The 27,749-nt window shown below is 39.6% G+C and overlaps 1 protein-coding gene across 5 annotated transcripts; it reads left to right on the forward strand.

The window, feature by feature from the left end:
• On the forward strand, positions 1–26,645 carry LOC124149343 (caspase-3-like). Of its 5 annotated transcripts, none has more exons than XM_048392496.1 (7): positions 1–119; positions 1,516–1,555; positions 2,118–2,166; positions 3,475–3,719; positions 6,096–6,316; positions 7,893–8,037; positions 25,448–26,641. In XM_048392496.1, exons 2-7 carry the CDS (start codon positions 1,531–1,533, stop codon positions 25,711–25,713), a joined length of 951 nt encoding a protein of 316 aa, XP_048248453.1. In that variant the 5' UTR covers positions 1–119; positions 1,516–1,530; the 3' UTR covers positions 25,714–26,641. The 5 variants fall into 5 exon arrangements, with proteins under 5 accessions (XP_048248453.1, XP_048248452.1, XP_046376829.2 ...); XM_048392495.1 differs by lacking the exon at positions 1–119 and adding an exon at positions 171–324; XM_046520873.2 differs by lacking the exons at positions 1–119; positions 25,448–26,641 and adding exons at positions 177–324; positions 9,565–10,918.
• Positions 26,646–27,749: the final 1,104 nt, after the last annotated feature.

The following is a 27,749-nucleotide window of genomic DNA, read 5'->3' on the forward strand; positions in this document are numbered from 1 at the left end:
GTGTCTCATTCGCAAAAGAGTGCCAGGTGCGTGAGCACCAGAAATAGTAACAGTATTTGGTTACTAAATAATCAAACGACAGTACCCAACTGACTGTAGTAGTCCCTGGCCTCTGACAGGCATGTATTATATCAATATTTCATTTGAATAAACGTTGGTTTGGGTATGAATATTGTCTTACCGTTGCTTATATTCGCTTCATCATTTAGGCTATTTGTAAACAGACCAGGGGATTCCCCATTTTATTTCCTGTTATCATCAGATGAAAGATGATTGTTTTGATTTGAAATATACTGGCTCAGACGCCTCAGCAGTGAAATGCAGGTGGGGTTATTTAGTCATTAATGGTATTACTTAATATTAAATCCTCCAGAAAATGTTTTGGAAAGTTACTGAACTTTACTTTCTTGTTGCAACGCCCAAGGCATTTTAGTTTCAATAATGTTGTATTATTATTTATAGCTGCACAACATCAGCTTGAACCATACTCAGCCTGATCTGTGTCCAAAATATATACATGTATTCAAATTCTATTCTATTTTTTTTCTGAAATAAGCAAATATCTGAATGAATTGATCATTATTAAAGAGTAGATCTAGTGAATATCCTTGTTATGGGTTTTTGGATGCTTAAGAAACATGTTTAGTTATCTCACTAATCACATGAACAACTGTAAAACATCTTACTCATTTATAAAAGACAACTTTATCTTAAAGACAAGCCATCATCCCAGTATTTACAATGTCTGTGTGACACCACACCCCTCGTTATAGCGCGAGTAATTACGATAAACATGGCTGTCCCAAAATGTGAAGACATTCCTAACAGAATTGTCCGTAAAGCAAGGTTTTCAGACTTTCAAGGTCCATGCTAACAAGGTTTCAAATATGAATAAATAAATGTCTTTGTGTGTATGTTTGGATACTGTTCTGCTGGATATAGTCTCTTGAGATCCCTAGTTTTGCTTCTTCTCATCTTGCATTGATAAACAGTTACTTTCTGCTAATCTCTGATGTAACTACTTGCTGTACAATACAGTAAACATGGTGGAGCGTATTTGATTACTAATATGTTCATGTCATCCTCTGAGTGACAAACATTTTCCAGAGGAATCATGAATTGTTCATCATTTCATTATGTTCATTATTTCCAAACTTATTCATACCTAGTTAATTACAAGGACATATACTACATATCATCGTCATGTCTAAAGGTTTGAAAAACCCTTGCACAAGGTATGACAAGGTGATTTCGAAGGCAAGAAATATCCATAAAGTAGTGTTTGTTTAGGTCTATTATCAATGAATTTCTTAGAAATCACTACAATTTCTTACACTTAGCAGTATAGAAGACAGTGTCACTGTTTCAACACTGTTTCTCTTATTACTTACCAAGTCTATTTTGGAGCAGTCCATGACCCTTAGATTGGCCTACATAATGAACAGGTCATTGACCTACCTTGAACATGTTGAAAATATCACTTTTGATTCTAAAAATGAAACCTTTTTCCCACAGAGTCTGTTTCGAGATATGGCAGTGGAGACAACTCCTGATGGTGAGTAGAAATATCATTTCTTCATAAATATGTTTGTAATACTGTTATATAGTTATGATGATGATTATGATGAGTATACTCATCACACATATTGAAATGTAGAAACACAATTTTGAAGTACATGTATATAAATGATATAGCACAGGCCATGAATCTTGTAAAAGACTAAGGCGTTAACATGGTTAGGAATATGATAATCATGATAATGGTGAAATGTACGGTTAGCATGGTTAGTGTTAGTTGTTGTTGGAGAAATAAGATGGTTGGTACATATGCCAATGAATTTGATGAGTAAAGGCTCTTTTCTTGTTGTGTTTATCGTGCATATTTCAGTATTGGTAGAGGGGGAAAGAAATGTCCTTCAAATTGCCCTTTTCTTTAAGTTGGATTTATATATTATTCATGCATTTTCGCTATGATGAAATATTTTTGATTATCCATGTTTTATTGAATATCATATGAGCAGTCTGTATTTGTAACAGATGCACTTGACATTTTGTAAACCGTAAAGATAATATGTAGTCTATGTCATGTAGAAATCTTTTCTTCTTTTTTTTTTCAGCTCGATCTTTCGCGGGAAGAGTGCTAATAAATACCTGGAACAGTGTGAAGTAAGGCAAGATTAAATAATGTTATCTCTTGGCAGAATAACTACTCACTGTTTCTCCTGAGACTAGGAAGATCTATACATGTAGCTGATGCCAAGTTAACAAGGTATCACGGTGCTGTGAGATTAATGTGGCAAAGTCATTGAAAAATATTAATTAATAATTATTCATTTGAAGTTTCCCATAGTGAGGTTACAGTAAGGCCTTTGTTTCTCTTAAACTTGCTAAATCATGTTAATGACAACATTCATTGCTTTAAAGTTCTTACAAATACCGATGACATGCCATGGTTATGTATTGATGACTAATGTTAGGGTTTATTTTTTAACTTTTTCTTATAAGTTATATATACTTGGGGAATATTGCCTTAGCATTTATACTGGACCTATTAATTTAATTTTTGGTGAGTAGTTAATTAAATATGGAAATATGGAACATATGGAATTCATTCAGCAAATAATTAATTTGACAGGCTTGTGTCTTCAAGTGATAGACACAGTTTATAGTTATTTGTATGCCACTGAGTTCTATCATACTTGTGTAAGTGCAGACTTGCCGAAACCTCGCCAACCTCTGGCTCTAGTTAGATCAGGCATAGCACCCATTGAAACTGGAAACTATGTAAACACGAGTGAGATGAATGTTGATGTTCCATCAGACAGAACCAGAGGAATAAGTCCTGGATTGTCCATGACTTAACAGTAAGATAATATCTCATGTAATGCTAGGCTGCTGGTGTTGAGGCTTGAATGAGTGTTTCTATCTTCTTGGGATGCAATTCGGCACTAGCCCTCGTCATTTTGTCTAATGGTAAAGGTACCACAAGGGCCTGTAGAACTTCGGGCTATTTAGGGATGTCCCTAGGTACATGTGTTATGTGTTCGGCTAGTAAATGTTTCAGGTTGAGTTGCATCCCTGCTCTTCTCTATCTTTTTCTCTTATATCTGATATGATGTCAGTTGAAAGAAGTGACGAGGAGGGTCCATCACTTGCTATACGTTTGAGACCCGTGAAGATCCGGGGTAGAATAGGTCTTCAGCAACCCATGCTTGCCATAAAAAGTGACTATGCTTGTCGAAAAACGCGTCTAACGGGATCGGGTGGTCAGGCTCGCTGACTTGGTTGATACATGTCATCGCAACCCTATATCCCAATCGATGCTCATAATGTCAAGCACTGGATTGTCTGGTCCAGACTTGATTATTTACAGACCGTTATCATCTAGCTGGAATACTGCTAAGTGCAGCATTAAACAAAAAACAAAACAAAAATGCTAAACGTGTGAACACTAGTGTCTATTTTCTACACCAGGTCTACATTATTTGGAGAGCCAGCAGCCCTTGACGACATGGAGCGATACAGCTTTGATCACAAGCGTCGTGGTGTGGCCCTTATTGTGTGTAATGACAAGTTCCAGGGTCAAGCCCCTCGGCAGGGATCGGAACATGATGTGAAGCATTTCGAGAAGACGTTTATCAAGTTTGGTTTCAGTCCTCAAGACATCAGAATACGGTACAACATGAATGCTGGAGACATGTTGGACTGGTTTTTGGCAGGTAAGTTGGTGAGTGAGTGATCGAGTGAGTGAGTGTTTTTTGCAACTATTAGCAATATTCCAGCAATATAAAGGCAGGGGAACCAGAAACGGGCTTCACACATTGTAGCCATGTGGGGAACTACCCAGGGCCTTCAGTGTGACGAGAGAATGCTTTAGTTGCTAGGTTACCCCACTGCCTTTAAGTTGAAGAAGAGTTGTATTTTGACATTATTTCAGTTACAAATCTGTAAGTCAACTTGATATGCTTAATATGGGAGGAGTGATGTATGTTTGAGATTTGTTTGTGTCAAAGAGAAACATCTCTGCACATGAAATAAATTTCAGTAAGATGAGAGAGAAAATAAGATTTCAAATTCTCTTTATTTTCTTTTGGTGTTTTGTGAATGAGCCTTTACTCCTTGGAACAAAGCAACACACTTCTTTAATTACCAGTGTAGCTATACATATTATTTGTTGTGGCTTGAGCAAATGTTTACAAGTTATTGAACATTTGAATTTGATTTTACCCCTTGCTTTTGTCATACAAAGACATAAATCGTGATGTTTTGTTGTTTCACGATGAGGCTAACAGTTCGTGAAAAGGGAATTAACTGGAATTATACTTTTTTCCTCATTCCTGTGTTAAGGGTCGGTGGATCTGTAAAAGTCGATTTAAAATAAGAGGTGAGGTGAAATTGGGTTTAACGTCGCGTCCAAGATTATTGCGCTTAATGCGATGTGCATGCACATGTGTGTGTGGCTGCTTGTACTAGTCCGGAGTCATTCCGATTTATAGTGCTAGCTCAGTGAGATACCATGCCGCAGTTTAACACGAATACCCCACTCAGACACAGTATACTGACTCCGAGCTGACACGTCCTTGTTTTAGCCCCTTAATACCGAGCGCCAGACAGGGTAACAACAAGTACCATCTTTTCACGTCTTTTGGTATGACGTGGCCAGGGATCGAACCCCGGGCCTTCTGCTCTCCGGGCAGACGATCTACCACTAGACCACGGAGGCGGTCTGATTAAAATAAGACCTCTCACTAGAGGAAGAGAAGACACTTTCAAAAACTTGGCTATTCCATGTGCAGACAAAGTTGGGACGTAAAGATAGTTATTGTGCATCAGCTGAAATCATACATGTAAACATTAAACATTATACAAGCTTGTAAAAGAAAAATATACATGTTTAAACTTATCCAATCTCACATTATGCATTCCTTCTTCTTTCAAGGGGGGCACGGGTGGCCCAGTCGTCTAAGGCGCCACGATTCGCTGTGCAGAGTTGCGTCCCTTGGGCACGCCAGAAACCTATGATTGTGGGTTCGAATCCCGGTTCGCCCCAATTATGTTTCTAGGTTTGTCAGCACCATACCCGTGCTCGTGGGTTTCACCGAAGTGGTAAACGTCTGAGACCTGCATCACTTCAGGCTTTCCTCCCACATTAAGCTGACACGCCGCGATATAACTGGAATACTGTTAAAAGCGGTGTTAAACCCAACTCACTCACTCCTTCTTTCAACCCTTATGTGGAAACATGCTTGAACAACGTTTCAACTTTCTAAAAACATTTTGCCCGAACATATCCTCGCATCTTCATGGTCACTACCCATACAAATGGGTCATGCACTGTAATCTTGTGCGTTGTGACCTTACACAGCCTGATCACCTGACTAACCCAGCCACATCATTCTTTTACCATTACCACACCTACACTGAAACAACCTGCAGCCTCAGATGTCTGCACAGTTATGTCTAAGGACAGATCATCCATGTGGGCTTCCACTGTCCCTACTGCATAGTGTGAGATAGGATAAGTTAAAACGTTTGTAAATTTGACATTAAATTGTATATTTATATGCTTTTCCTATCTCACACGTTATATGCCCGCCCAACCATCTCTCCATCACAGCGACTCTAGCCTCTCAGTTCTAAGATACAGAATGGGGTAGTCAGGTGATCAAGTGGTGTATGGTCTCATGCATGAGACGCCAAAGACCTGGGTCCGATTCCCGACATGGGTACAATGTGTGAAGCCCATTTCTGATGTCCCCCGCCGTGATATTGCCTGAATATTTCTAAAAGCGGCGTAAAACCATACTCACTCACTCACTCACTCTCATGCATGAGATTACAGTGGGAGACTTAATTGTTGGGGTGGTGACCATGGTGATGCTGGGATGTGTTTGGGCAAAATGTTTTTAGAAAGTGGAAACCTTGTTCAAACATGTTTCACATAAGGATTGAAAGGACTTGGAAGAAATGCATAGATGTGAGATAGGATAAGTATTATGAATATATAATTTAATGTGAAATATACAAATAATCTGCTGTTTCCCTGTCCTGACTGTATGAGTACTGTCTCCATGTTGGTGAGTTGTTGCTTTCAGTGTCAATGGAGGACCACAGTGATGCTGACTGTCTCATGGTGGCCATCTCATCCCATGGAGACGAATATCGGTATACAGACCCTGAACGCTCCAACGTCACTAAGCGGGAAGATGTTATCCACACAACTGATAAAGTCATATTCACTCGCGACTTGGTTGACATTTTCAGAGACAAACATTGTCCTTCACTGAAAGACAAACCAAAGATATTCTTACTTCAGGTAAACTTTCTAAAAGCAGAAAGAAATATACTTTGCAAAAGAAGTTAAAGATCACCTGATTCTTAAATATTACTATAGTAGTTTGAATGTAGGGGCATGACAGATGAACTGTAGTAATTTGAATGTAGGGGCATGACAGATGAACTGTAGTAGTTTGAATGTAGGGGCATGACAGATGAACTGTAGTAATTTGAATGTAGGGGCATGACAGATGAACTGTAGTAGTTTGAATGTAGGGGCATGACAGATGAACTGTAGTAATTTGAATGTAGGGGCATGACAGATGAACTGTAGTAATTTGAATGTAGGGGCATGACAGATGAACTGTAGTAATTTGAATGTAGGGGCATGACAGATGAACTGTAGTAGTTTGAATGTAGGGGCATGACAGATGAACTGTAGTAATTTGAATGTAGGGGCATGACAGATGAACTGTAGTAATTTGAATGTAGGGGCATGACAGATGAACTGTAGTAATTTGAATGTAGGGGCATGACAGATGAACTGTAGTAATTTGAATGTAGGGGCATGACAGATGAACTGTAGTAATTTGAATGTAGGGGCATGACAGATGAACTGTAGTAATTTGAATGTAGGGGCATGACAGATGAACTGTAGTAATTTGAATGTAGGGGCATGACAGATGAACTGTAGTAATTTGAATGTAGGGGCATGACAGATGAACTGTAGTAATTTGAATGTAGGGGCATGACAGATGAACTGTAGTAATTTGAAAGGATCAGGCGTTGTTAACTTCTCTTGAGTAGTATATGCTGTAGGTACACTGGTATATCTGATATATTTTTGTCAAGGGTTCTGGGTGTTTAGATTGATGGATTAGAGAGATGCTCTTTGTCTGCCCTGTTCACACTGATGTGGATTCCACGAGAGAATATGACGATGTTACCGAAAAGGGTCAATCTGATTAAAATCAGATCTTAGTTCTCACTCCTGCTGAACAAAGATCTCAGGACAACCCACTACGTGTGACATCAGAACGAACATGAAATAATTAACAAGAGTTTGATATTAACCAATCAGAAAGCAGCTTTCTCGTTTATGCCACGATTTTGAAAAACTGGCGACTTCCATTCCATACTACGCTTTGAAAATATTTTGACACAATTCCTCCTTGTTATTCTCTAATTATTGTTGAATTCTGATCTAAGCATGCGGTGTAGGGATCTGATATGAACAGCCCTTGGGTGCGGGACTACTAGGGGAGATAACTCTTAGCCATGACCATTCTGCAATGTCTCATCATGATCATTGTATTCTGTTGAGTGTTGAGCAACTAGTATTCAGTCAGTTCTAAGCTGCAGTTATTTTGCTTTTAAATTTCTGTCTTTGGTACTATGCATCATTCAGTCACACTCATCAATAGTTAAATTACTGTGTTTTCAAAATTAAGAATATAGGGGTATCTTCAGACAAATTCTTGTTGAATTTTTTATGGTGTTATTTTCTTGCTGAAACCCGTAATTGATTATTGAGTGTATTAAATCTCCAGTCTGTTATGAATTATGAAGATGACATGGAGGTGTATGAAGATGTTTCAAAGTGTGATGTTTTTTAGGCATGTAGAGGCACCAAGTTAGACGATGGGGTCGAGATCCAGGAGGAAGACATGGATGTAGTAGATGCCATGACTGAACCAGAGTACACCATCTCCCCCCCTCCCTGCTTCAAGGACTTCTGTATTGTGTATGCCACCCCTCCAGGTATGTCAGTGTTATAGCTGTGTCTCTAACAGAACCCCAGTACACCACCATCTCCATGCTTCAAGAACTCTGTATAGCGTGTGCCACCCCTCCAGGTGTGTCAGTGTTATAGCGTTGTCTCTCACTCAACCCCAGTACACCATCAACTCCCTGCTTCAAGGGCTTGTGTATAGTGTGTGCCACCCCTCCAGGTGTGTCAGTGTTATAGCTGTGTCTCTCACTCAACCCCAGTACACCATCTCCCCCCCCCCCTCCCTGCTTCAAGGACTTCTGTATCGTGTATGCCACCCCTCCAGGTATGTCAGTGTTATAGCTGTGTCTCTAACTCAACCCCAGTACACCATCTCCCCCCCCCTCCCTGCTTCAAGGACTTCTGTATAGTGTATGCCACCCCTCCAGGAATGTCAGTGTTATAGCTTTCCATGCTTGTGAGACCCGTGAAGATCCAGGTAGAGAATAGGTCTTGAGCAACCTGTAAAAAGCAACTATGCTTGTTGTAAGAGGCGACTAACGGGATTGGGTGGTCAGGCTGCTGACATGGTTGATGCATGTCATCGTATCCCAATTGTGTGGATCGATGCTCATGATATCAATCACTTGATTGTCTGGTCCAGACTCAATTATTTACAGACTGCCGTCATATAGCTGAAATATTGCTGAGTGCAGTGTAAAACAACAAAGAAACAAAGAAACAAACCATGCTTGTTTATGCGATCTCTGCTAGCTGTGGTGTCTCAAAACAATACTCACAGATCAGCTTCAGAGCCTTGTGTTTGTTAAACCTATACTACTCACAAAAGCATGGCGTGCCAGATTAACTGTAGTAGTGTAAATTAATCTGATGTTTTGAGTGGTATATATTTAAGATTCACTTAAGCCTGTAACTCCCTTATGGTACCTGACAGTGATGTATTTGCTTTTGTTCAAACACCTTTTGAACAAACACCTAAAGAGGGACACCTTAAACCATATGCACCCAAAGTGATACTGCTTCAACAAATTTATCTTGTCAACATGTTTCAATCTGCCATTGTAAAAGAATTGAACCAAATTGTTAACTGATAGAAAACAGCTGTTCCAATTACCTGAGGTTAACAGGTGCAGTGTCATGTGACATATATTTACACGTAAACAATGTGCAGAAGTCCATGTGCAGCATGTTTTCTTCATGGCGGGGTATAAGGGATTTATTCTTCTGCTCAGAAATCCATGTGCAGCTTGTTTTCTTCATTGTGGGGTATAAGGGATTTTTTCTTCTGCTCAGAAATCCATGTGCAGCCTGTTTTCTTCATGGCGGGGTATAAGGGATTTTTTCTTCCGCCCAGAAATCCATGTACAGCCTGTTTTCTTCATGATGGGGTATAAGGGATTTAAATTCCCACTCTGAAATTTATTTCCCTCCGGCGTGGGATACCTCATTTATTATCAAGATCACGTGAACCTATCAGATCTCAACATTCTGACATGGAGGTAAGATAATATTTATTATACTATTCTGTTATCAGTAACATCATGAACATTTTCCAGGTCATTACGCATTTCGTCGCCCATCAGAAGGGTCCTGGTTTGTGAAGGCTTTTTGGGACGTTGTGGAAAGAGTGGACCCATCCCGTGTGGATTTTTTGCGATTGGTGACTCTGGTTATCCACCAGGTGGCATTCTCCTTCCAGTCTTCAGCCGTGGATCCAAGGATTGACGGCAAGAAACAGTCAGGATGTATCTACTCAATGTTGACCAAGGATATTTACTTCACACCCAAACAAGAAGCTGATGAGTTGATGTTATAAGTGGAGCTGCTCAGGTGATGTTTGTATGTACATGTGATTATGTATTGGACTATTTGAATTATGAAATGCCAGTATGTGCCCTTATTAACTGCAAAATTAATATGGCGTGGGCCATACTTGTTTTCATCAATGATTTAATTTTAATTGATCTTAAAGCAGAATTATTTTTTATAAATTACCGTCTGACCTGCTTAATTTTTATCTCTTAAAAGGTTATTTTGACATTTATCTCTGTTTTATTATAAAGCTCACCTGACTGAAGGGTGAAGTGAGCTTATGTCATGGTGCTTTGTCCATCCGTCTTTTTGGGACGTGTCCTCTAAAACCAAAAGGCCTATGAAACTGAATCTTTGCATCCGTGATCACAGACATGGAGTCTAACATGCGAAATCCAATCTGATTTTAGCAGTGATAATATATAGTCTTTTACTCAGTCATTTATGAGTGTGTCATTATGGAATGTTATGTCACATATGTAGATGCTATGCAGAATAACGTAATATGCTCTTTTTTTTATTTTGATATTTGACCCAGATGCAACCTTTGACTATCTGAATTCGTGGCTGTATGATCTCAACAATGATGTCTTTTGTCAATATAAATTCAGAATTGGGACATGACAGCCATTGCAGCCATCTTCAAAATGTCGTCTTTTATCAGCCATTTGCTACATGCAATGTCATGACATTATAGTTGGAATCATATTGGTCAACAGCACCACTCTCAGAGTTTCAGATGTACTGCGAGTGAATGCCTTGTTTTAAAGTTTTTCACGAGACTATTTTAGAAATTCTTAATTTGGCAAAAATGATGCTTTCATGTCAGACAGAATTGTCCGACTTTTCTTCCATTGAATATCTCAAGATACACAAACAGACGACCAAAGGTATGTACTAAGCAACAAAGATTGTGCTTCTGGGAAAAAAAACCCATAGAATTCAAGGGAGACAATCCAAAGTTTGACTACCCAACCATTGCGTTGAAATCAATCTCATTAAAATCAGACCTCAGTTCTTGCTACCGCTAAACAAAGATCTGAGGACATCCCATTAGGGGTCACGTCAGAACGACCTTTCATCCGACTAATCAGAGCATCGCTTACCAGATTATGAAAGTGACAGTCAGAATGTGATTTCTAATCTTGCAACCTCGAAAACTTTAACTCCGAACGATAGTTACAGGTTTAACAACTGAATCCATACAATCTAGACCATCTATTAGCCATTCCAGAATGTTCTTTTGTTCAGGTTTCAAATTTGTAATCGAGAATTTGTCAAAATATGTTTTGAGGCGTAGTCGCCAATTTGAAATTAGTGCCGTAAAGCATAAGAAAGCTGCCTTCTGATTGGTCATTCCATTGGTCGGTCAAAGTTGGCGCAAGTCGGTCTGACGTGACCCGTAATGGGATGTCCTCAGATGTTTGTTTAGCGGTAGCGAGAACTAAGATCTGATTTTAATGAGATTGGTGTTGAAATATGCTTGCATCAGTTTTATCCAAAGTGTGAGGGCCATTGTCTGTGTGATCCACAGTCAGATATGTATATACCCCCCTTACCTAATATTTCGTGCTCTGTATTTGTTTGCATTCAATAGCTCATTCCAGTTATCTATTTTGACATAAAAGTCACAATGGTGTTGATGACACTTTGCAGTCTTAAGGGACAGGTCATTTATTAACGGTGGAGGATGGTTCAGAGTGAATCGGGAAGGTCACAAAAAATGTTTATAACAAAATATGAAATCCAATTATTTATTTTGGAATAAAAAGCAAAATGTTGTGGACACTTTACAGTGCTAAATTTGGTGCACAGAAGTTACTTATATTTTGTATGAATTATCATATTCTACGCCATGAACATTTTTTTATGTTTTGCTATGTATATCATGTGTAGCGAAGAATATTGTATTAACACTTGCCAATTTTTATGATGTTATTTATTGATCATCCTCAGGCAGCTGAATTATTTGATATCATATTGAAATGCATTTGTTAAGGGAACACATAGGCGGAAATCTGGAATGATCTTTCATGTCAAGTTGACTTGTATAGGGCAAGGTGTGGTACTTACTGGTTTGGGCTAAAAATAAAAAGGCGGCCTGTATTTAGTTTGCTAATGACTATTTATCCTATTTCTGGGTCTTACCGGACACAAATTACCTACTTGACACATCAAGTTTTTGAATGGATGCAAAAAAGGTGCATAAGGGACTCAAGAAGTATACTACTCAAAAGAAGTTAAAGATCCCTTGATTTTTTTTCATATGACCATATCATGTCATTAGTATTACATGTTGTCGCTATATGACTGAAATAGCGCCGATGCAACATTCAATTTTAACTCACTCACTCATTATTACATGTCATTACATTATCATGTGCAGACTACTCAATATTTGCTAAGGACCAAATATCTTTAGTCAAAGATGTGGTCCTTAGCAAATGTTGAGTGGTATATTACTGTTGACTTTCGTAATATTTTGAAATCCAGTAATGATGGACTAGCATTGGTTATTTTTCAAAGGATGATAGCATCATACTATTCCAGGATTCAGTATTATTTTAGAGGATATATATATATACACTGTACCATCCATGATGCAAAGTCTTAGTCTTTTGAGGGGATCAAATTAGGAGATAAAACCTGCTGTGTTTTGAAGTTTGAGGTCGTCTCACTGTAGAACTGACACTTCTTTTTCATTTGGAACCAAGCCTTTAGCATTATGTTTGTGTGAACAGGCCAACTTGTTGGCTATCAGGGTAGCTGTATGTAGCCAGCATCCTCACTGCTGCAGATACCTATCAGGAGATACAGCCTGCTGGCCCTAAAATAATAAAAAGTGGACAAATAGTAAATCTGAAATCACAACATTTTATTCTGCCTCCTGAAACCTACCTATATGTTTACAGTAGAAAATGTCCAAACATTGACGAGATTGGCGTCACTAACTTTGCCCACATTAACATACTCAAGAAAAAAACCAGAAATATTTTCTAATTTTTATGTTTTTCCAACCTACTGACAGGACCGTTATAAATCTGTAAATAAAAAAATAAAAGTATCAGGCCTTTTAGAACATGAAGATGTGGGCTCTGCTTTGAGACCAGAACCCTGAATAGGTGAGGTGAGGTGAAATGGGGTTTAATGAATGAATGAATGAATATTGTTTTCACCGCATCAGCAATTTTCCAGCTATTCACGGCGGAAATGGGGTTTAACGTCGCGTCCAAGATTATTGCACTTATATAGCCTGCATGTACGTGTGTGTGTTTGTGTGGCTGCTTGTACTAGTCCAGACAGATGCCGATTTATAGTGCTAGGACACTGAGATACCATGCCGCAGTTTAACATGAATACCCCACTCAGACACAGTATACTGACTCCGAGCTGACCAGTCCTTGTTTTAGCCCCTTAGTGCCAAGCGCCAGACAGGGTAACAACAAGTACCATCTTTTAACGTCTTTTGGTATGATGCGTCTGGGGACGTTCCTGTTCTCCGGGCAGACGCTCTACCGCTAGATCACGGAGGCTGTCCAACCCTGAATAGTGACTGTTGGAGCTTGTATGCTAGAATACAAGTCCTGAAAGTAGGGTGCAACATCACAGAATAGATCCCCCTTCCCTGTGTTTGTTGTAAGAGATGACTGATGAGGACCGGCTGGTGTGACCTTGCTGATTGTGTGTATTGCCCTGATGGAGTAGATCAGTGCTTATGCTATCAACCACTGGTTTGCCTTGCCATAACTCAATTCTTCACTGGCCACTGTGATACAGCTGGAATATTGCTGACTGCTGTGGAAAAACACTCACTGACTGACTGACTGTGAAAAATACCTAGGTTTGTTTGTGTCGTGTACAGATTTGTTTGCCTTGTCCAGATACTTACTTGCTTTGTTTTTTCATTATTGTAATCATCTGATATTGGTTGATATTGTTTGTTGTGTATGTCTTCTTATATTTATTTCTATATATCTATGGTATTGTTAGTGGGTTCTTTCTGGTTCCTGTGAATTTGTGTTTGTTTCAGTTGTTTTACTTTGACATGATGTAGTGCCATAGAACTCTTGTTACATCAGGACTGCATGACGAGAAGGGTTTGTTATTGTTGTGTATTAGTATGCCATGGTAGATACTGGGTATTATCACCGTGTACAGACACATTATATAAAATAGCTAGTTCCTATAGGGGGGCGGTCGGGTACCTAGTGGTTAAAGCGTTCACTCGTCACTCCGAAGATCCGGGTTCGATTCCCGACATGGGTACAATGTGTGAAGCCCATTTCTGGTGTCCCCCGCCGTGATATTGCTGGAATATTGCTAAAAGCGGCGTAAAACCATACTCACTCACTCACTAGTTCCTATAGTCTGTGAGTGTGATTATCATAAACATTGACATATCACAATGCTTTGAGAATTCAGTTTGTATGTGTCTGGATGTTTACTATCCAAATGTACTACAGTAAACTACGGTTATAACGAACATGCTTATAATGAACTGACTGATGTAACAAACTTACTTTTTTGGTCCCGACTATTTGCTGTAGTTATGCTGCATATGCTTATAACAAACTACGGTTATAACGAACTAAAATTAGTAGTCCCTTTGAGTTTGTTATAACCATACTTTACTGTACTTGGGTACCCACTGTAGGTGTTAAGAGTTGGTACAAAAATCTGATTGGGAACTGTTTTACAGGAACCCTGGAAAAACTTTTTCGATACACGTAAAAACGATCTTATCATTCATACACCGCAGTTGACTAAAGATTTATCTTTACTCAAACATATAAAAGTCAGAAGGAATGCAAACGAGCTTCTGACCTCAGTGCGCCCTGTATCCCCGCAGGTTGTGAATTGGATGATACAATATAGTCCCCGATATAAGTAGACATATTGTAACAGTAATGAGTGTGTGAAACACGCATAATATCGGAAAGGGCACGTAAGTAAGTAAGCAGTAATGAGAGAGTGGGAGGGAGAGAGGGAGAGAAATGCCATTCAGTGCTCAGCTAGACTATTTCTGTCAGAATACCTAGGGTACATTTCGGTACATCTTCTTGAGGCAAGGGAGTTTACAGACTATAAACGTCCAGTTTCCACCCTTGCTGAACTTGACTGGAATTTCTGGGTTCAATCGTAGCGCCACCAGTGGTTATGTCCCTTCTATTGACCAATCAGGGCGGTGGGGTAGCCAAGTGGTTAAAGCGTTCGCTTGTCACGCCGAAGACCTGGGTTCGATTTCCCACACGGGTACAATGTGTGAAGCCAATTTCTGGTGTCCCCCGGCGTGATATTGCTGAAATATTGCTAAAAGCGGCGAAAAACCATACTCACTCACTCACCCACTACTGACCAATCAGATTCCACCTGTGATATCACTCGCCTTTGTTTCAAACAAAATGGCAGCGCCCAGTGAAAGCTATCTGATCGATAATCAAGATTTATATTGTGATTAAACAAGCCTTACATCGCAGAGTGCATCAAATCACATGAGCACCTTGATTAAAAACATGGAAAGATTTGGAAAATATCTGTTGATATAAGTTGAGGGAACATATGCTTTGCAAATCCTGCAGTCGACCAAAATCTGCACGGCAGTTTACAAACCGGATGTTCATTTCATTACGCCATTTTGATTGGACTATACATAGACTCATTAGTACAGCTGAAATACAACTCCATAATACCAGCCTAGTTCGGCAAGGGTGGAAACTGGACTTTTATCAGTCAGTTGACGCCCTTGCCCCGGGGCGATGATTTCAGTATTACCGTATATGACCGCGTATAAGCCGAATTTCAATATAATTACAACATTTTTCATCTTATATTTTTGAATATCTGCGAGTACCAACACATGTCTTTCAGTCCGACTTCGCAGTGTTTTTTGTCTCTCAATTCCTGATTCGGCTTATCTGCGGGTCATATCATTTTCTTTCGTATTTCAATGGTCAAATTAACACCTCGGCTTATCTACGGGGTCGGCTTATCCGCGTTCATATACGGTACCCTACCCGACAACCCTTTCAGTGAAGTCATGTGGAGGGGCTAGTGTCTGGACATTGGACGTTGCTCCTCACATACTTCCCTTTATTCACTCTGTCAATAACGACTAAAGTCAGATCAAACTTATAATAATCAACTCATGGCCAGATGCTCACAGAGTCATTCTTCTGATTGGACCAAGTTTATTATTATTTGATTTGCTCATTTTGTTACGCAATTTTAAATTTACGTCATGTTACCTTTGCCCTGATTAACAGCCATGTATATTTATTGGTTTTTACATCTTCACTTTTTGTTAGTATGTATGTTGAGTCTGCAGTATAAATAACATATTTTTATGTACTTTTTGTACTACAACACTTATGATGTAATAAACTATTTATATTCATAGACAACTTGTCTGTTAAATCTAAAGGTGAGGTGAAATGGAGTTCAAGATTATTGCACTTATATAGCAACTTGCATTCACGTGTGTGTGTGTGTGTGTGTGTGTGTGGCTGCTTGTACTAGTCCAGACTGATGCCGATTTATCGTACTAGCTCACTGAGATACCATGCCAGTGTTTAACAAGAATATCCCACTCAGACACAGTATACTGACTCCGAGCCGATCAGTCCTTGTTTAAGCCCCTTAATGCCGAGCGCAAGACAGGGTAACAACAAGTACCATCTTTTAATGTCTTTTGGTATGACGCGGCCGGGAATTGAACCCCAAACCTTCCGCTCTCCGGGCGGACACTCTACCACTAGACCACAGAGGCGGTCCGTTATATTTAAAGATATAGGGTATGGATAGCATCAAATCAATAGTATTTAACAAGGGATGTTGCAAAGACTTTTGAGAAGATAGATAATATGACAGTTTCTGGAATTACTACAAACATATTCTTAGCCTCATGGATAATCTGTGTTAGAAACAGACCTCAGCAACCTCTGCTGGTCATGAGAGGCGACTTAGTAGATTGAGTGGTCAAACGAGGTGACTGTTGATTGCATGTCATTGTATGTGTGCATTGTCTGGTCCAGACTTTATTATATACAGGTCACTGTCATATAGCTCGAATATTGCTGAATGCAGCATTAAACAACAAACAAACCTTTTTCTGAATATTATTATTTATATTTTGGATTGTTTTTGTTTACCTTTGGTTAGTTACCATGGTGATTATTTACAAATAATTCTCCCTGCCACGATTCATAAGAAGAGGAAAAAAGTAATTTCATTGCATTGCTTGTTAAATGTTTCCATCTGACATATCTGACTCACAGTATCATCAGGGGCGGTCGGGTAGCCTCGTGGTTAAAGCGTTTGCTCGTCACGCCGAAGACCCGGGTTCGATTCCGACATGGGTACAATGTGTGAAGCCCATTTCTGGTGTCCCCCTCCGTGATATTGCTGGAATATTGCTGAAAGTGGCGTAAAACCATACTCTCTTTCTATCTCTCTCTCTCTCTCTCTCTCACACACACACACACACACACATCGATCATGGTGCAGTGGTTGTTATATCTTTGTATAATCTGAGCTACTTCCTAATACTGCAATGTGTAACACTGGAAATAGAATGTCAACAAATCCATTCTGAAGTAAGCAAGTACAGGTAATCTTTTTTTTTACATTATCTGGTATAAAAAGTATCCACTGTATATCTTGACTTAGGTTTGTAATCTCTTCTATTAAGTTTATTCCAATTTTCTTTCAATATTGTTTACATACATTTCAGTGAAATCATGATATTTACAGCAACCATGATCAGATTATGACTATTGACTGATAATCTAGGTCAGGTGAGACTAGAGAAACACACACACACCACAGACAGCGGTCTTGAAGAGGCAGGTCATGTGGGTTGTCGGAACTGGGAGTAAAATCATTGAAACTCCATTCAGTTGCTTCACAACACCGAGTTACTTGGGAACAGGTCCGGCACAGAAAGCTCTATCATAAGTGTGATACATTTACAAGACGACGGTGCTGGGCTACCTAGAAGGGTTTACCTGGATAGTACACACAGAGAGACAAATGTCCTTATCGTATTGTTATTTCAGAAGTACATGTCTCAAATTTCCTTTTATATTTTTTTAGTGAGTGAAATGGTGTTGTGTTGCATTTCGCTGAAAATGAGATGTTTGAATGTAAATTCCAACTTGTTTAAATATTAACATTACACCCATGAAGATCAGGATTAGAAAAGGTCTTCAACAACCCATGCTTGCCGTAACAGGCAACTATTCTTGTCGTAAGAGACAACTTGGTTGATGCAATTCATCATATCCCAATTACGTGGATCGATGCTCATGATAACAATCACTGGATTGTCTGGTTCAGACTCAGTTATTTACAGACCGACGTCATATAGCTGGAATATTGCTGAGTGCAGTGTTAAACAACAAACAAAGAAACAAATTAAACTTCACATGCTGTCAAGCAGTTTTGGTGTTCGGTGTACACATAGTGTGTGAAGTCCTGGTCATTTCCAGTTCTCAAGATGTTTGGAGGTTTCCTCAAAAAGAATATAGAGAACTTCAAGTGACCCAAGGCTAACTTGAAAAGAGTTTGTTGTCTTACACAGTACTCCAGTGTTATTCCAGCTGTATGATGGAGGCGTGTAAATAGTCAAACCTGGGAAGGAGTACAAGAGTGGTAAACGTCCAAGACATTAACAATGCTGGATTAAACCCAACTCCCTCCCTCGCTCACTCACTCACTCACCCACCCACCCACCCACTCACTCACTCACTGACTCACTGACTCACCCACCAACCCACCAACCCACTCACTCACTCACCCACCCACCCACTCACTCACTGACTCACTCACTCACCCACCAACCCACCCACCCACCCACTCACTCATTCACTGACTCACTCACTCACCCACCAACCCACCAACCCACTCACTCACTCACTCATTCACTCACTCACTGGAAGCTGTAGTGTCAACGAAGACAGTGATGACATTGATTTCAATACCTCTACTCATCCAGTGCAGTGTTTCACTACAGATGTTTGTTCCCTTTATCAAGCAATGGTTGTACAGCACAGATTGCATGCAATCAATCATTTTCTTATCTCAGATTTTGTAATTTCTTTATACCGTATTCGACGAAATAAGGACCCAAGGCGCTTTCAAAATTAGAAATAGGGTGCTCTTATTAGAATATTATTTTGGTGGAAAAAACAGAGTTGAAAGATAAATTTCGTGGTTTATGCTGACAGCCTGAAATGTTTATATAAGAAAGATATATTTTTCCAGAATTTAATTGCCCATAATTAAGGGTGCATATAACACACGAGTGTGTATTACACATGAATAAATACGTCTTGTGTACATTGATCAATCGGAAGGGGTGCTAATTGGGATTGTTCACTAGCCAATATATTAGCAAAAATTGCAGTGGGAGCTTATTTTGTTGAATACGGTACTTGTAATTTTAGTTAAAGAACTATGTCAAACCCAGTCTTTGATCTCTGGCTTGATAAAATTCCAGCATCAGTACCAAAAAGTCTCTCTTAAAGAATATAGAAGTTGATATATATAAGTCAGCATCACATAAATCAAGCTTCAGGATTATGTCAAAATTATATAATCCTATAACTTGATATATTCTTCTTCTGGTAGGAACGAATAATGATTGGATAGTGTCATTATAAGGAGATTTATAAAGTAGTCAGTTAAATTTAGTTTTGGTGACTATTTAGCTGATGGGTCTATAAAAACACCTGTAGATGTAAAATAACATCTCTACCCCTTTGAGCGACAGTTTGAATAGAATCTATTCCTCTGAAGAAATATACTGTAAGAGGTATCTATGAATGGCTTGTCATTAGTTTACAGAACTCTCACTGAAAAGATCTCTGATACTGGCTATGGGTACAATGTGTGAAAGCCCATTTCTGGTGTCCCCCGCCGTGATATTGCTGGAATATTGCTAAAAGCGGCGTAAAACCATACTCACTCACTCACTCTGATACTGGCTAGTGTATTCATTTCTGTGTCAAATATCTTGATATTTCCAAGACTCCACTAACAATATCCAGTAAATGTGTTCAAACTTGTTTGCCCTATTTTATATTGCCGGGTACCTGAGCGAGATAAAGTTTGGTGCTGATTGTAAAACTCATGGCCGGTGTCTGGCCTGTTAAATTCTGGGGTGTCGTTAAATACGTTGTGAAATAACAGGATGTTGAATTGTCTTGCACAATGTTCAAACTGCTTCAGCAGGTCTACATACCTTCACTGACATCCTGAAGTACACATGTGAGATATTTCTGTCTGGTGGACGGACCTGGCTAGCTAACAATGGCTGATGATTCAGAGGAACCAAAGTTCTACAGCTGTGAGTAGTACCCTGGGATGTAAACATGGGCACTTGTCATCTTCACTTTGAGCTGAATTGTTGTTAAAATGACATTCTGGTCAAAAGTTTTCATTAAACTATAATTGATTGTGTAAGTATGTATATGTACTATGTATTTTTGTAGTGTATCGATACACCAGAGATGTTGGAGAGTTTTTCTATAGAGGCAGTATATATGTTCATGTTGTGTGTCTATACAAGATGTAGGGGCGGTCGGGTAGCCTAGTGGTTAAAGCATTCACTCGTCACGCTGAAGACCCAGGTTCGATTCCCGACATGGGTACAATGTGTGAAGCCCATTTCTGGTGTCCCATGCCGTGATATTGCTGGAATATTGCTGAAAGCGGCGTAAAAAACCATACTCACTCACTTACTATACAAGATAGGAGAACTTACAAGGGCCACAATGGCTGCCATATTTGAAAATAATTTTGCTCCATGATAACTATTTCTTAAGGTATGATTGTGTGAACTGTTTGCAATAAGTGTGTCATGTGTGATAATATTCTGTATGCCTTTTGTGAATTTGTATTATCACTCAAGGTTGAATCCCTTTGCTTTCTGTTTCAATGGATCTTCTTTGTCAATATGCAAAAAAGGAAAAAGAATAGATGGTGTTTATGTTCCCAAAGAAGAAATCTTAATTATTTTAAACAAAATTTACAAACAATAACATGTTGAAGATAAGCATCTTTTCAATCAAGCATATTTCATGAAAAACATCTGCACTTTTGCAAAATGTGGACCTCATCCATTAGACATGATCTGGTCTAACTGTTGAGACTCTATTGATAAGAGAATATATTATTACTGTCTTAATCCTCAGATCAAGAAGAAGAGAAAGAGCCGGTGCCGGAGTCAAACCAGTATGATCTTGGACATCCAGACCGGGGCGTGGCACTGATTGTGTGCAATGAGATTTTTGTCAATAACAAGCCCAGAGCAGGAGCGCATCTTGATGTGGAATATTTTAAGAAAACTTTCCAGAAACTTGGCTTCCAGGATATACGTGACAAGTATAATATGACAGCTGATGGCATGCTTGACTGGTTCGCTGCAGGTAATTTGAATAGGATGTACCATATTTGCAGTTATTAGTGGCCTGGGATATGTTCCAGAAAGTGTTTTTAGTGTTAAGACGATAATAACTCCCATACTTTAACATAGACCATAGTGTTGAGATCACTTTGAAAAAAGGCATGAATTATTTTCAGAGATCGAGGGGTATTGGGCAAACATGGTTCAAACGTCAGTGAATCTAATTAGGGGGTTCTTATACTGAGTACTTACAGATTGGTCTAGAGTTTGGACAGGGTGCGCTTATTTCAGCGATTATGGCATGTCAGATTTGATTTGGTTTTGATAATCTTCTTATTCCATCAACATTTAACAGGTAATATTGGGTTTAAGACAAGTCTACTTAAGAATTGAACGTCAGTTTGGATGGGTTCATTGAAGTGTGAACGATTTAAAAGCACTGGTTAAACTGTGTGAACCTCCGAGCTTGCGTCACTAGTATTCATAGATAGCCATTCCATATCAAAATCACCGTAAGGACAATCCATTTTGTTTCATGTAGCAGACGACAACAAACACCAGAACCAAAGCATTTATTTATTTTGAAGTCAGATAAAATGTTACAAGACCAGGCAAAATACTATAATTAATTTTAATGCTGATAAATGCAGGTATTAAAAAGGAAAAATAAAATAGAAAAACGAGTTGATTGTAAACACCGATCGAGAGTTCGGGGAAACCCCAGAAAGTAGTTCCGGCAAAAGTTCACACGATCAATTTCACAAAAAATTGTTCACATCGTGTGAACTTTTTCTGTCCGTTCACAGGTGTGTGAACTCCAAATATCAGATCACGAGACTACCCCTTCAGCCAATCAGCATGAAAGAAACAGTGTAAACTTCAAAGTATGAAATTATATAAGTATAGCACTAGTAAAAGTGATGTTTAATATCAAAGTGCTTGTAAATGAACACATATTTAGTAATTTTCAGTTGCGAATTTACAAATGATGATCGAACTGCAGTTAGAATTTAATGTCTGTTACAGTATCTCGAGAAGATCATAGTGAACGTGACTGTCTGGCTGTTGCTATTACCTCCCACGGAGAGAAGTACACTCAAGTTGACCCCAGGAGGTACAATGTCTCAGTGGAACGAGATATCATCCTCGGCTCACAGGGGGCAGTTTACACAGAAGAACTGGTGGGGATGTTCTCTGATCAGAACTGTCCCTCTCTGATTGGCAAACCAAGGCTATTCCTGCTACAGGTATGTTTTGGAGTGAGTGAGTGGATGCTGTTTAGAACCGCATTATCGGTCTTGCAGTATTGTCAGCCAAGGATTGTTCTGGAGCAGAGAGGGGCGGTCGGGTAGCCTAGTGGTTAAAGCGTTTGCTTGTCATGCCGAAGACCCGGGTTCGATTCCTGACATGGGTACAATGTGTGAAGCCCATTTCTGGTGTCCCCTGCTGTGATATTGCTGGAATATTGCTAAAAGTGGCGTTAAACCATACTCACTCACTCACTCTGGAGCAGTGATGTGCATATGAAAACTTCAGTCAAAACTGGCTTCAGCTGGAGATATCGCCACAATGAAATTGTTTCACAATCATCATTGTGACATCATTTGTTACCATGACATCACAATCAAATGAAATCACTGATACCGCTGAGTTGCTGACTGCTGAAGCTGGTTAGCAATACACTGGATATTACTGTTTACAAACAACAAAAGAAGGAAGAATGATTTGGGATGATAAATAGAATTTCACCAAAGTGTCTTTGATACCAAATATATCAACATTCATCAAGCCTCAGACGTTTAAGCTTTTATTGACACTTGTTGATATATTTGTTATCAAAAGACACTTGGTAGTCTGTCTCCCAGATCCTAGAGAATATATTGAACAATGAATCCAACTCAAGTCTAGAATGATTTGGCAAGTCTAGATTGCCTCAGCTCCAGGAAATTCAGGGCTCCATTGGGATTTTATTTTGTAGATACATATTTTTTAATACGAGAACTTTATTTCTGGGACTAAATGTTGGTCTGGCCACTTGGATGAAATTCTCTATATAACCATGACAACAAATTGACACACATCACTTTCAAGGTTTCCAGAGCTTTGATGAACTCATAAAACTAAATTGTGAAAAAGAAGTAAAAATATTCCTGTAACATATAACAACTATGTGATTAGTAATGTTTGAGTTCAGGGGAGATAAAGCAGGACATATACAGCTGTGTTTTATATTCCTGATCTCATGTTACTATAATGCTGCATTAAGGATTTATATTGTTTAAAGTTAAGTTGAGGAGATTGTATATCTCTACTTATACCACTTAGTGTGCGATATGTCCATTTATTTGGCAGGTTGTTATTCTTTGTAATCATCTAGCATGAGCATCTTGCTGAGGTCAGATAATTCGATTTGGACGAGATAGGAGCGAGGCTTGGTTCACAGTTTTGAATTCTTATGCAAAGTGCAGCGCGTTTGAAAAAGTCAGTTAGCACCACACTCTCTGGCAACATGGACTTCAGCTCTCTCGGCTGATGCTTTGAGTGCCCTTGGGGTGGGTGCTAACCTATTCATACCTTCATGGGGTGGGATAGTCCAGTGGTTAAAGCATTGATGCATGACACTAACAGGGTTTGATTCCCTGTATGGTTGCAATGTGTGAAGCCCATTCTATCCCCTGTATTGTGTGTGAAGTGTTCTTAAACTTTACTAACTCACTTATTCTGCATAGTGTAGGGGCGGTCGGGTAGCCTAGTGGTTAAAGCGTTCGCTCGTCACACGGAAGGCCCGGGTTCGATTCCCGACATGGGTACAATGTGTGAAGCCCATTTCTGGTGTCCCCTGCCGTGATATTGCTGGAATATTGCTAAAAGCGGCGTAAAACCATACTCACTCACTCACTCACTGCATATTGTAAGTTGTACAAAAGATGACACTATGATAGCACAGTCTTCATATATGACTGACCAGGGTTGAATATATAGGAAGGGTCGTTTGACAGTGCGTGTACAGGGTTGTATTTTTTTTAGGCCTGTCGAGGAATAAATCTGGATGATGGGGTTGACTTAAGCAGGGACTTGGATGTTGTTGATGCCGTACAGATACTTGAACCTGAATATACTGTCTCCCCAACTCCCTGCTTCAAGGACTTCTGTATCGTGTATGCCACCCCTCCAGGTATGTCAGTGTTATAGCTGTGTCTCTCACTCAACCCCAGTACACCATCTCCCCTACTCCCTGCTTCAAGGACTTCTGTATCGTGTATGCCACCCCTCCAGGTATGTCAGTGTTATAGCTGTGTCTCTCACTCAACCCCAGTACAGCACCCACTCCCTGCTTCAAGGACGTCTGTATCGTGTATGCAACCCCTCCAGGTATGTCAGTGTTATAGCTGTGTCTCTCACTCAACCCCAGTACACCATCTCCCCTACTCCCTGCTTCAAGGACTTCTGTATAGTGTATGCCACCCCTCCAGGTATGTCAGTGTTATAGCTGTGTCTCTCACTGAACCCCAGTACAGCACCCACTCCCTGCTTCAAGGACGTCTGTATCGTGTATGCAACCCCTCCAGGTATGTCAGTGTTATAGCTGTGTCTCTCACTCAACCCCAGTACACCATCTCCCCTACTCCCTGCTTCAAGGACTTCTGTATAGTGTATGCCACCCCTCCAGGTATGTCAGTGTTATAGCTGTGTCTCTCACTGAACCCCAGTACAGCACCCACTCCCTGCTTCAAGGACGTCTGTATCGTGTATGCAACCCCTCCAGGTATGTCAGTGTTATAGCTGTGTCTCTCACTCAACTCCAGTACACCATCTCCCCTACTCCCTGCTTCAAGGACTTGTCTATCCTGTATGCCACCCCTCCAGGTATGTCAGTGTTATAGCTGTGTCTCTCACTGAACCCCAGTACACCATCAACTCCCTGCTTCAAGGACTTCTGTATAGTGTATGCCACCCCTCCAGATATGTCAGTGTTTAAGCTGTGTCTCTAACTTAACCCCAGTACACCACCCACTCCCTGCTTCAAGGACTTGTGTATAGTGTATGCCACCCCTTCAAACCATGCCCCACTTCAATTCTGCTCATATTACCTGAATTGTGTTTGTGTATTCCTGCAGCCATCAGACATATGTATCCATTCTGAATAATGAATTTGTCTTTGTGGTATAAGAACAATAGTTGCATGAACGTTTTCATTTTAAATGTTATTTGATCATTTCTAGGCTTTTTCGCATTTCGTCGCCCATCAGAAGGGTCCTGGTTTGTGAAGGCTTTCTGGGATATTGTGGAAAAAGTGGACCCATCCCGTGTGGATTTTTTGCGATTGGTGACTCTGGTTATCCACCAGGTGGCATTCTCCTTCCAGTCTTCAGCCGTGGATCCAAGAATTGACGGCAAGAAACAGTCAGGATGTATCTACTCAATGTTGACCAAGGATATTTACTTCACACCCAAACAAGAAGCTGATGAGTTGATGTCAAAGCCATAACTGATACATTGTTTTGAAATTTTGAAGAATTGCTATTCATCTAAAACACCTACAAACTTTTTGCCTTCTTGTTCAGTGTATTAGGTTTATGTTAAAGCTTCTGTCCAATTAGATTAAGGATATGCTTGTTAAATGGTTCAACAAAAAATATTTTATTTGTTGTTTTGAATTTCCTAACCTCATTTCTTTTAAAAGGAAAATATGGGTGGTATATCTTGGTTCAGTTAAATCCTGTCAGCTCAAACATGTTTTAAATGGTTTTAGCTTTGATTTACCAATTTGTTTATGAAAAGTCCTGGTCTGTAGGCCAGGAAAAAAAAAAAATTAAATTACATTTTTTTCTGCTCTTCATAAATTTTCCTGAATATGTCATATGACAGACTTGTTGAACACAACTCATTCAATGTTGTGTGTGTACTTTAGTGTAGACCCGTGGATGAACAGTGTGCAGTGTGATCTGACACATCACGTTTATGTTACCTAACAGCAAGAGACATCACTAAGACAGCAGACACAGCCATTGTTAATATATTTGTGGAGTTGTATCATGTGTGTAGTGAACTGTTGTGATCAATTTGTTTGATCCACTTTTTAGTACTGTACATGCTTACATGGTTAATACAATATTGCAGTCCAACCCTTTTGATTTCTTTGGTCATTCATCTACATAAATACAAAAAAGAGCAGGTTTTTTTCCTGTAGTTTGCAGTTGTTTTTGTTTATCCTTGTTCTTTAGGTTGAAACAAATAAAAGAATTGGTTTTCAGGTAATGACTTTTGAAGATATAGTGCGGGCGGTGTTTTTGTCTTCTTTTGTTCTGCTTGTTCAAACAAGCATGTAACCAAATAAACAGCATCTTCCCGAGGCAAGAAAGTTAACTGACTCTAAAAGTCCAGTTTCCACCCTTGCCGAACTAGGCTGGAATTCCTTGGCTCGATTGTATCGCCACCAGTGGCTATTACGAGTTATGTCCTTTCTATGCCTCTTCTATTGATCTATATTGTGATAAAACGAGTGTTAAATTGTGAAGTGCATCAAATCACGTGAGCACCTTGATTAAAAACATGAAAAGATTTGGAAAATATCTGTTGACAACGAGTTAGCGGTGCACATGCTTTGCAAATCCTGCAGTCGACCGAAATCTGCATGACACTTTATGAACCGGATTTCGATTTCGGGGCGCGATTTGGATTGGACTATGCATAAACTCGTTAGTCCAGCCCAAATGTAACTCCATAATACGAGCCTAGTTCGGCAAGGGTGGAAACTGGACTTTTATAGTCAGTTAACTCACTTACCTCGGGAAGATGAATAAACATTTGTGTACCTGAACCTGGGAAAGGGCCTCCCTACATAAACAAGCATACAAACTCCTATTGCCGCTATGACCATAACACAAGATGCATAGTAAAGCAGTGCACATGTAAAGGGAAGTAACTGTGTGCTATATTGGACTGCATTGTTTTTAAGTATTAGGATTTTTTTTATTTTTGAAGAATGAAAATGGACTTTATGGTAATGCGGGCGGTGCCTGAGAACCAAGACCATTATTTTTTTATCCTTAGAGGTCCTAGAGGGGGTGGTGGGTGGTGGGTAGGGGGCACAGGGGCGCCGCGATTCGCTGTGCAGAGTTGCATCCCCTGGACATGCCAGAAACCTATGATTGTTGGTTCGAATCCCGGTTCACCCCGATTATGTTTCTAGGTTTGTCCATACCCATACATACCCATACCCGTGCTCGTGGGTTTCACCGAAGTGGTAAACGTCTGAGACCTGCATCACTTCGGGCTTTCCTCCCACAATAAGCTGACACTCCGTGATATAACTGGAAAAACCCAACTCACTCACTCTTCACCAGGGAAGTATTAACACAAGCACACCTCAATCATTCTGGGGTCCTATAAGATATAATATATGTTGATAATAGAATATTACATAGCACACTATAAAGTATGCAACTATTAAAAACAATTTGTATGATCAATGGAAGGTCATAACTGCTTCTCTTCCCTAATGTGAATTCTATGACAAGTCAA

This window comes from Haliotis rufescens, unplaced genomic scaffold (assembly GCF_023055435.1).
Source record: "Haliotis rufescens isolate VD_foot unplaced genomic scaffold, xgHalRufe1.0.p SCAF_11, whole genome shotgun sequence".
NCBI lineage: Eukaryota > Metazoa > Mollusca > Gastropoda > Lepetellida > Haliotidae > Haliotis > Haliotis rufescens.